The sequence below is a fragment of the Pterocles gutturalis genome, unplaced genomic scaffold (genome assembly GCF_000699245.1).
Source record: "Pterocles gutturalis isolate BGI_N339 unplaced genomic scaffold, ASM69924v1 scaffold25007, whole genome shotgun sequence".
Lineage (NCBI taxonomy): Eukaryota > Metazoa > Chordata > Aves > Pterocliformes > Pteroclidae > Pterocles > Pterocles gutturalis.
Window position 1 is genome coordinate 15,467 of NW_010110898.1, and position 10,845 is coordinate 26,311.

Sequence of the window (10,845 nt, forward strand, 5' to 3'; positions counted from 1 at the left end):
TACTCTGGTTTCTATAGCTGGGTAGAGTCCAAATTTTTTAATAGTTTTTTTTTTTTAAAAGCTTATGCTTAATTCTTGAAATTTTGTTAATGAGAGATTCTCAAGATAAAAAGTAAAGAATTGGAGAGGGTAGAGGATCTTGAAGATGAGTAATCACTGCCGTGTTTGTTTCTGGGCTCAGTGGTGCAATTCTTTTTGCAGCAGTTGAGCAGTGCTGTCTGTTCAAAGGTCTATAGGAAAGTTCATTGACAGTCATCAGTGAGCAAGCATCAGTGCCATTACAGCTGATAGTCTCAACAAACTGAATAAGGACCATATTGTAAAGGACACAGCATCCGTATTTCTATAGAGTACTATAGCCAGACTGTGGAATAACTTCTGAAAAAAAACCCTACTTCTCCATCCCTCTCTTGACTTCATGTGATCTGGGACATTGCCACAGTTCAGTCTTCCAGTGTTAAAAGCTTAAAAGCTTCCAGTGTTAAAAGCCCAGACATATTTTACAATAGCCTAAAAATTAACCAAGTTCTGTAATTGCTCTGTAATTGCTCTACATACTCTGTGTACCTACTGCCTGACATAAGACACCTAACACAGGGAGGTGAGCTGAGCTAATTTCAGCAATACACTTGGCGTTCCCCGCCCAGATAAAGCAATTTATTTGATCATCTATAAATAGTCCTGCAAACAATAGAGACTTCCATAACCTGTGAAAAACAAGAAGAGGCTGTGTTAAAGGAGCTGACTCTAAATTTATTCTTGTGGATTGTCAGGCCCTCACTATTTGTTCTACAGTACTGCAGAGTTATTTTATTTCAGTGGTCTTTCATTCTTTTCCTGTAACAATGTAAAAGCATCAGCAATGGCTGTCAATCTAGCTATTCATGGTTGTCACATTTGTACTTGCATTATTAAAGTGTATTAACTGCTCTGATCTGTAACTGTTCCATCATAGCAATTAAAATCAGCTCCAGCTGTCATGTGTTATGACAGCTGTCTTTGAAAGGGTTTCTCAGTGGAAATTCATTCCTGTGAAACTTGTTTTGTTTGATTACGTGCACAAGCCATGTTTTGTCTGCTTTCAGATGGTAAGAAAAGAAGTAGTAGCTTCAGCAAGTGTAAGGAGGCAAGATTTTCAAATAAGCTCAGCATTCACAGCTGGGAAAACCTTTTCAAAGATTTTTTCCTACTCTGTTGACAACTTGTCACATAATAGTCATTACCTGGTGCTAAAATAGCTCCAGACCACTGAGCTTTAAAGCAGTGGGCTTGTTACTTGTGTTACTAATTCTGCTTGTGTGGTGCTTCACACTACTGTTTCATGTACTCATGTATTTTTAACAGGTTTTCTCTTTTAGAAGTAAGCTGGTAAAATTTGTTGCCTAATTTTTGTATCCTTGCTTCTGTAGGTCACAGGGGTAGATAAGGCAGATCCAGCCAACAGAGGAGTCAGCATTAGTACCAGAGGAAAAACAGCTTTTCGTTTCACGGAGGTTAGAGATTTTGAACAGCTTGTGGCAAAGCTCAGAATGAAATGCAATGCAACATCAAGTCCACAACACATCATAAATACGGAGGTAACTCTGCTCTGCTGATTCAAATTTCTTAGCACCTTTTCCTAGGAATAAGGTTGTGTAATCTAATTAAGAGTTTACATATCATTGTTGGTGTTTTGCTGTGTAATGAGATACATTTATATTTAAGCCTGAATCTAGACACAAGATGGGTAACAATGACTACTGTACCTCTAGATTTCAAGTTGTCTAAATATTTTCTTTTTTTTTTTTTCTCTTTAAAAAAATCATATTCCCATCTCTTGGGTTCAGACCCTTCACATTAAAACAGAAGTCCACCAGTCTGCTGTAAAATTACGTGTAGCTGTGTTGTTTTTTTCCAGCTGACTATTTGACTCAAGAAGTTGATGGAATGATTGTAAGGTTGTTTCTAGATGTGAAGAAATCTGTATGTGTAGTTTCATGCATGAGAAATAAGAAAGCAATGACAAAACACCCCTAACAAGCGTTACTAATTACAGTTGCTGTATCTCTTCCCTGGAGATTTTCCCTGAAAAAAAATTAAATAGAATCAGCTGGAGTAGCCTCTAAAGTGACAGTTGTTAGAGTGGAGAAGCGTACAAATAAATGTTTTTTGTTAGAAAATAATCAGTGTATTGGCAAAATCTTTACCTTGAGATTTTGAGTCTTAAGGGTAAAAGGCAAAAATGAGTAGCAGAAGCAAGATAGTTTGGTATCGGCAGAAATGCTCAGCTGATAAGGGTACAGCACAGCCCTGGGAGATCTGAGTGGTAAGGTATGCTGCTCAAGGGCATTGTCTTTTAGATTACTTTATTTCAGGTTATATCTGCAATATTTTGACATACCATGCTAAGTCACGTACCTCTGGTTTTAAGGTGTGGTAAAATAAATAACTGTGCCGATATGAAAGTGAATGTGTTAAACGATGCTACTGTGAATGCATTCTGTTTTGAATTCTTTTACTTTGTTTTCTGTCAGGTTTTGAAAAACAATCCGGGTTCTAATGCTATTTTTAAATGTGCTCAGCATTTCTGTATAGTTCAGTATACAGCTCCATTTAAATGAATGTTTTTCTTTTGACTGCAGCAGTGATGGATGGTCAGGCCTCCCTGTCTATTATGGTTCTCATTATGAATATTTGTCTTTTCATAATTAAGTTTTTGGCTGTAGAGATGGATTTTTTCTATTTTTTTTTTCCAATGCAGCCTCCTGAAAGCCCATTTGTGCAGAACAGGGATTGCTGTTTTTCATTTATTTTGGGAGTCTGTATCTGGTACCTGTAACTTAATATAATAACCAGTGATGGTCTAGAAGCAAAACAGTTTCTGGTGTCACTGGTGCTTCTTGAAGGATTGTTTGGGATTTATAACTACCACCGTTAAATTTTTTTTTCAAGGTTGCAGCTAGTTCTGCCTCTGACAGTCCAAAGGATTTTGATGCGGGACCATCAAAGATGGGTCAGAGAGATAACAGCAAAACTGTTGGTACAGAAGCCCTAATGACTGTCTACCATCCTCAGGATGCTGAGAATCTAGACTCTAAAATGGTAAGGGATAAAATGGCCAATGGTTTTTTGGAATCTAATTGTAAAGGACTGAAGTATATTCAAAGTATTCCAGCAAGGCTGCTGATTTCCTCTGGGGCTTTGCCAATCTTCTTTCATCCGCGTTTTCTGTATTTGGGGTCCACAGGGTGCTTCTTTGTGGTTCCATTCAATTTTCTGCTCATCTTGTTTAATAATGATATGCCTTATCTTCATGGAGCTAATTCCTCCACCCCTCAGGGAAGAGCTGGCTGTTTGTTTTATGACAGTGAGCATGTTTCCTATCTATCTGAATTGTCAAGATACAAAGTCACTACAAACTCTTTGGGAGCAAGGAGAAAGTTATCACGAAATTGAATTAGTTTCTTCCTTGCTTCATTCTTCTGTACTTCTGTCTAACAAAGTTATGAGAATGGAGAATGTTTCTTTAATTGTTTTTGCAGTAGGACGTCCTATTTTTGCTTCTCCATAGTGTGAGCAAGAAGACAGAAAGGTTTTATTTTAAAATTAAGTCTTTCAGCAGAACTGGGTAAATTCAGATATGGAATTTTTGATATTAGAATTATCAGAAAATAAACACCCTTTGGGCAAGAGAAAAGGGAATCCAGATTTTTAAGTTTACTTTTTACAGTATGTTGAACGAAAGTGGACAAAATCTCCTTTTCCTTTTGGCACCTTTAATTGCTTTTACAGTGTTAAATCTTACTGCTGCATCCACAGAAAATGTAGCGGCAGTGTTCACCCTGCCTCAGCCCTGGAGCCTCTCGGGGGTTGTGAGTACCTGATCATCAGTTGCTTTGCTTCAGAGAAATTGAAGTGTGTTTTAGGTGCATAATCAATAGTTTACTAGTAATCTTGTACTTTACAAAGGATCTATTTCACTGTTACTACTATCTCTGCCTCCTCCTACTCAGAGGGTAAAATGCCTCTGTTCAATTTTGCCTTAATAGGGAATTTTTGCTAGTTTTCATTTTGTAAAACAGGTTTTACATATATGGTTGGTCCTACTGAAGTTCAGATGCATACACTGTTATCTTCTACGTTGACAGAAATTGCTGGTTTGTAAAAACATTCTATCAGATTGATAAATATTTGATTAAATGTAACACCTGTATGGGCATAAGTCTTTTCGACTGTTAGTTCCCCTCCTTAATCCAGCTTCATTCTCCTGCAAATTTTCCTGATCATTGATTCTCTCCTAGTGCTGTTTGGAGCTCATGTAAATAAACTGAGGGAAGATTGAGAAGCTGATGTCATGCCATCCCTCTGTGTGCTTTCCACCACTTGTAGCCATTCTGTTCCAAATCTGTCAGCTAATATAATGCAACAAAGCATGATGAGTCAAAAAAAGGAAGCAACCTGTTTTGCCTGTTGAATTTCTATGGGATTTTATTTCATCTGTAACAGAGTTAGTACTTCATTGCTGTTAGCAAAGAACAGTTTATAGATATGTTGGAACTGAAGTATGTTAATTTATCGGAGTAAATAAGCAGGTGTCTGTGACAGTGAGTTGACTTTGTAAATAATCACTTGCATGGTTTCATTGCACCATCATGGCCAAATACTTTTCCTCGTTGTTTGTTTGTTAGAGCTCTCAAATTAGCACAGAGAAACCTGCCACCACACATGCGATCTGAACCTTCTCTTCACCCTGTTTTCCTGGTTGGTTTTTCTACTGCTTTCATTCAATTTCATATTTTTTTCTTTGTCTGTTGATTTACTCTTTACCAAGAAAATGTTATGCTGTTTATCACAAAGCAGCAACAAAAAATTGAAATATTTTAAAATTGGCCCAAGTTGCAATAAGCAGATTTGCTTGTATGTATGTATCATACAAACATATTAATATATTTACGTGGAAATAGCTGAAAAAGAATCTTACAAGAGGAAGTTTTAATGTACCCCTATTTTTTTTTTTTTTGCCATAGGAATTGTATCAAATGTCGAATTTTCTTATCCATCAGACTGGCAATTAATTTTTTTTAATGCCTCAAGAGAACTATGGTGTCAGAATTTGTCTGCACAGTTGCACTGGTTGGCTTTTTTACTGCTTTATCACTGTTCATTCATTCTCTTTAAATCCCTAGTACTTTCTGGTCCTTTGATAATAATGTCATTTTTGCTGATGTGATGTCAAAGTTGCAAGTGGTTCAATCCAGAGGTAACAAATAGGGCTGCCTACTTACTGTGTTTTTTTAAAAATAATTTTAGTAGAATAGTGAACAAAACAACAAATCGATGGGGATGACTTCATTAAAAATGAAAATCCAGCTTGCATACAGTTATTCCTGTTTATGGGTTGGAATCATTCTCAAGTGGGAAGTCAGGAACAAGTTGAACTTAGGAGTGGCTTGAAAAGGTGAAAGAGGGTGATTGTTTGCTGTCTTAATACAGCAACAAGAGGGCTTCAAGTGAAGACAGCAGGTTTGTCTGGGTTCAGAAAGCAATTTGCAGGGAAAAATCTGTGTATGTTGTTAAATTCAGAGAGATTGCCTCTACTGAGGAGGTGCCTGTGCTTCCATTTGCTTAAGGATGTAGGAGGGTTTTGCAGACGTTTGCTTGGCCTTATTGTCCTGTGGCACTTGCTGTTGGTTTCTGTCAGATGGGATACTGGCTTAGATTTTGTCTTTTTGTCTGATCTGGTATAGACATTGTAGAAACATTTAAAAAGAGTAGGTTACGGAGGAGGTTGCATTGTATGCCAAACTTACACTATGCTCAGGTTAGTTTTTGCTCTAATTTGCATCAGCATTCATTTCACATATTTCCAGTTTATATGAATATAACTGAGAGCAAAGTTTGGGTTCTGTTCTTTGAAACATGAGGAAAATCTTCCAGTATACTTAATGCTTGTTGTCTTCTGCTTTTCATAGTTGAAAGAAAAAATGAAAGAACAGTCCTGGAACATCCTTTTTGTCGAGCGTGGACATGGCGTCAGTATGTTTCGAACAAAGAAGACTCGAGACCTAGTTGTAAGAGGGATCCCGGAGGCGTTAAGAGGAGAGCTCTGGCTGCTCTTTTCAGGTATTGCAAAGCAAGTATAATTGATTCATTTTGTGGGCTCTACTGTATGGATGTTCTAGTTACTGGCTGAATGTAGTCTGACAAAAAATATTCTTGCCTCTTGCAACTTACCCGAATCTTTCTGAAGAAAGACACTTTAAAATGATGAACAGGATAATTTTGTCTATTATTTTGGTTTGCATTGATTCAAACTAAACCTGCATCTGCTTCTTTTACAACAAACTCAACTGAAAACTAATAATAAGAATACATGCTGTTCCATGGGACGGCCGGTTTCAGCAAAGCTCTTTACTACCTAAAAAGAAAAGCAGTTTGTGGGACTGTGTTTAAACTGTTTTGATTTAAGCTTTCTGAGAGGACAGTGTTACCAGACACACAAAAAATGTTTTCCTGGCAGAGAACTTGTCCCTGGGTATTGGCAGCTCTTTGCTATATACTGTTGCTTGATTTAAAGAGTGAGATGTACAGGAATTGAGGACTTTCTTACACATATGGGATCTCTTGCCAAAGCCCTGAGTGTGCTTTTGTAGCTTTCTTCTGTAGAACACATCTGTGTCAGAGCACTTAACATGAGGAAATGGAGGCTCAGGGAATTAAGACACTGCATTACAACACCTCTGTGCGCTTTCTATTCCCGTTCACTGAAGCACTTAGCAAAGCAGCAGCCACTGGCTTGATCAGGATCATACTGGGAGCCTGCGTCAGATTCAGAAAATGAGCTGCAGATTTGGAGGAGTCACCAGGGACCTTATCTGCTAGCTGTACTCACTGTGTTCTGCTGTTCCAGAGGATCTGTTTATAGTAACAAATGCATTTTGTGCTCTTCAGTCTTTCCTACTACTGTATGGTAGTTCATTTTGAAGACATGCGAACATGGATTTGTCTTTGCTAGTGTTCTTTGGGTGTTTACATAGGCATTTATGCTTCTGTTACCAGACCAATATCTCTGTCTTGGAAGGTGTTGGCATAAAAGTTACAGAACTAATTAGGTAAATACCAGTCCTTTGCCTAGTTTTCCTAATGTGCTCCCAGCTCTACAAATGGGAAAGTATTGTGTTTGTCAGAAAACTTGGGCAAAATTGTTGGTAAAAGGAAGCTTTTTTTTTCTCCTAATGAAACAAAAAAGTAAGTCAAAATCAACTTTATAATGGAAAGTGACTTGGATTTCCTCCAAGCTTTAATTTATTTTGCTTTTCTGTTTTCATTTCAGAGTAATTCAGTTAATGTCAGTAAATTACTCTGATACATTACTGCAGTAGCATCTGGAGATTCATGAGGTACCTCAGTAGTCACCAACAATTTTTATACCACTTGCAGACAATCATGTAGATACTTTACTTTGTCCTCTAATACTATATTGGCAGGTGCTGTAAATGATATGGCATCCAACCCTGGTTATTACACTGAGTTGGTGGAAAAGTCCTTAGGAACATGCACTTTAGCTACTGATGAAATTGAACGAGATTTACGTCGTTCCTTACCTGAACATCCTGCTTTTCAAAGTGACACAGGAATTTCTGCACTCAGGAGAGTTCTTACAGCTTATGCACACAGGAATCCCCAAATTGGATATTGTCAGGTACAGCAGTTTTGAGACTCTTAGTGTCGGTTGTCTGAATATTAGCTCATGATGGCATTATCGTGGCACCTCATAAAATCAATCACATAAGTATGTAATGGCTTCTTGCTCAGTGGTTCACTTACTTTGCTTATTTCACGCCATTGTGTAGCACCAGTTTTTACACTGTACTAGTTGATAAATGCTATTGTGTCCACTTCATATATGCCTTTGCACTCTTACTAGACTTCTAGCACTTCAAAATATTTTTATATAGTTTAAATACTTTGCTCTTTATTTAATAATATAAAGGTAAAAGTCTTATGTTGGATGTGGCTGTAGGTTATCCTAGTATTCTAAAAACGTACTGTAAAGTGCTTGCAGAAATACAGATTTTAACAAATGACAACAGTTGTGTTTTCACCATCTTTCCTCATAAATGCTTCCTTTCCTGTTTGAATGTTGCAGGCAATGAATATTTTGACATCAGTACTTCTCCTTTATGCTAAAGAGGAGGAAGCATTCTGGCTTTTGGTTGCTGTGTGTGAAAGGATGCTACCCGATTATTTCAATCGTCGAATCATTGGTAACATCCGTCTGTCTTTTCATCTGTCTAGAATTAATTAAGAACAAGTGTAAGGAGTGAGCTGAAGGCTGAACAGTGGAGAGAAATTGGTGTGTTTGGTTCAGTATTTTGAATAGAAAATGGAAGTTACAGAGACCATCTGAAGTCTCCTCCTTAAAAAAGAGTGGATATAATTTTCAGATATTGTTGTTACGCTAGGCATAACTACTCAGGAAGCAGTAAATTAGACTGTTATACTGTTCTTTTGGAATTATAATGGTAATTCGTACTATTTATTTGAAACTTAGTTTAAATAAGGGAAAAATAGTTACTCCGGGTCCAGACTTACTCTTTGATCTCATACTCAGTACTTGCAGGTGTATATGGTGAAAGAAAATTGGATGTAAAGTTTCTGTCTAATTGGAGAGAGGGTGTATCAGCTGTCAAGGGAATCACTGGAAGTAGCCACGCACCCACAAAAGTGCTAACACACTTTACAGCATGCTAGCAAGGCTCTGGACCCATGCACAGGGTGCATAGCTTCCAGCACAGGGGACAAAGCCAGTGGTTCCATGCAGCCAGGCCTGTGTTTGCTTTTACAACAAAGTTGCATTAGGACAGGGGCTTGATTTCTGGCCTTCTGAGAAAAGTCTGTTTCTCTGTATTAAGATTTGGGTGGTGGTTTTGTTATCCTTTCCCTGCAGGTGCCTTGGTAGATCAGGCAGTGTTTGAGGAGCTCATCAGGGTTCACCTGCCTCAGTTGACAGACCACATGACGGACATGACTTTTTTCTCCTCGGTCTCTCTCTCCTGGTTCCTTACCCTTTTTATCAGTGTGCTGCCTATTGAAAGTGCAGTCAATGTGGTGGACTGTTTCTTCTATGATGGAATAAAGGCAATCTTACAGCTGGGTCTCGCAGTGCTGGAATACAACATGGAGAAGTTGCTGACTTGTAAGGATGATGCAGAAGCGGTCACTGTTCTCAACAGGTAGCAGTGTCACTGTTACTCTTACAGGCTGGAATAGCAGCTGCTATAATTGCAAATAGATAAGTCATTCTGGGGCAGCTGAGAAGACATCTGGCCAAGACTTCCAGAGGGTTCAAAGGAATTAAGTTTTCACCTTGGGCCAGAATTCTCGAAGAGGTGGCTGGGAAGTGTGCCTAGAGCCTCTGATAATCCCATCCTCCATTAAAGTTCTTCTAAAACCATTGCCATTTTGTGTATTAAAAAGTAAAGTAAAAGCAATGTGGCTTTTTCCTGGAATTTGTACCACTTATAGAAGGTGGCTTTCCTTAATGATGAGGTAATCTAGAGCACACTAAGACTGTTGCAAACAGTTCAGGCATCGACTTACTGACAACATATTTACAATTCAGTTCTTGTGGCTTAGGCTACTGGCTCCTCTGCTGCTGATGGCTTAAAATAGAAATAAGACAAAAAAATGTGCTGACCAGATCATGACCAGATGTTTGTTCTATATTAGTATTTGAAGAATAAATTCAAATATACAACATAAAGTGCATTTTAAACTGATGTATTGCAAGGAAAATTTGCACAGTTTTTGCTTCACTACCTACCTAAAGTCTTTTGTTGCTGCTGTGATTGTGTTCCATGGAGTATTAAAACAGCAAAATGACCAAGTTATGAGTGTTAAGAGCTGATAATAAGAATTTCCTTTTAGTGAGAATTCTAAATGTTGCGTATTTGAATAGGGTAGGAGCTACAGAATTAATGAGGAAAATGTAATTTTTATTATAAGAGACCACACAGCCTAGTATTTATTCTAAAACCTAGCTCTACTGTTTTAAATATTTATAACGTAAAAAAACTAACAGTGAGAGCACATTCACCCAGTTTAAATATATTAAAATTTAAAATCTAGAAGTGTGGTGAAATTTTAATATTCAGTTGAACCTAGCAAGCTGCTCTTTCCACTTGACACCCAAGATGTTGATGATTATTACGAACTCCTTTTGAACTCTTGTTTTCAATATTTTATCTGGCTGTAACAGTTCTGTTGCACAATTAATCCAGCCTACAGCATGCTGGTATATTTAAAAAATTATGACAGTATTTTACCCCTCCTCAAGAAAAAGGAAGCTGTCAGTCTGTAGATACGTGTTCCTCAATGTTGGCAAAGGAATTGTCTAGCCTCCATAATGGATCTGTTTAGGCTGGTTATGTAGGTATGATGAATAGGTGCATATCAGGCATGTCTTGGTTTATGTATCTGAGGGAATTAAGATTGTCTCGGTCACAGTTCAGGACAAGTCTCTTTTCCTTTCTCCTAGTTATGTAGTACAACCTTGCTAGATGGATTTGAAAAAACCGAGTGGAGGGGACCTTGACAAGTCTCTAGTCTAACTTCCCACTTAAGAGAGGATTACTGCTAGCACTAGATCACATCAGCCATGTTATTGTCTAACTGGGTCTTAAAATCTCCAAGGCTAGAAGCTCTACAGCCTTTTCTGGGTAGCTGGTTCCCATGTTTGTATGTCTCTGTTACTATTACAGCATATTTGTGCTACTTACGCTGAAATTCTTTGCTATTTCCCATTCTCTGCACACTTTTTCTTCAGTACATGCTGATGTTACCATTTTGTTGTGATAAACTGGT

At 37.9% G+C, this 10,845-nt stretch overlaps 1 protein-coding gene across 1 annotated transcript in view; it reads left to right on the top strand.

The window, feature by feature from the left end:
- The window catches only part of TBC1D8B (TBC1 domain family, member 8B (with GRAM domain)), a gene marked incomplete at its 5' end in the record, with an annotated part of 27,130 nt that overhangs the window by 7,479 nt on the left and 8,806 nt on the right, over positions 1-10,845 (top strand). Inside the window, 6 exons of the mRNA XM_010073577.1 lie at positions 1,410-1,577; positions 2,932-3,081; positions 5,952-6,102; positions 7,467-7,681; positions 8,129-8,246; positions 8,930-9,215. Of these exons, the coding sequence (XP_010071879.1) occupies positions 1,410-1,577; positions 2,932-3,081; positions 5,952-6,102; positions 7,467-7,681; positions 8,129-8,246; positions 8,930-9,215 (1,088 nt within the window). The remainder of the gene's footprint in view (positions 1-1,409; positions 1,578-2,931; positions 3,082-5,951; positions 6,103-7,466; positions 7,682-8,128; positions 8,247-8,929; positions 9,216-10,845) is intronic.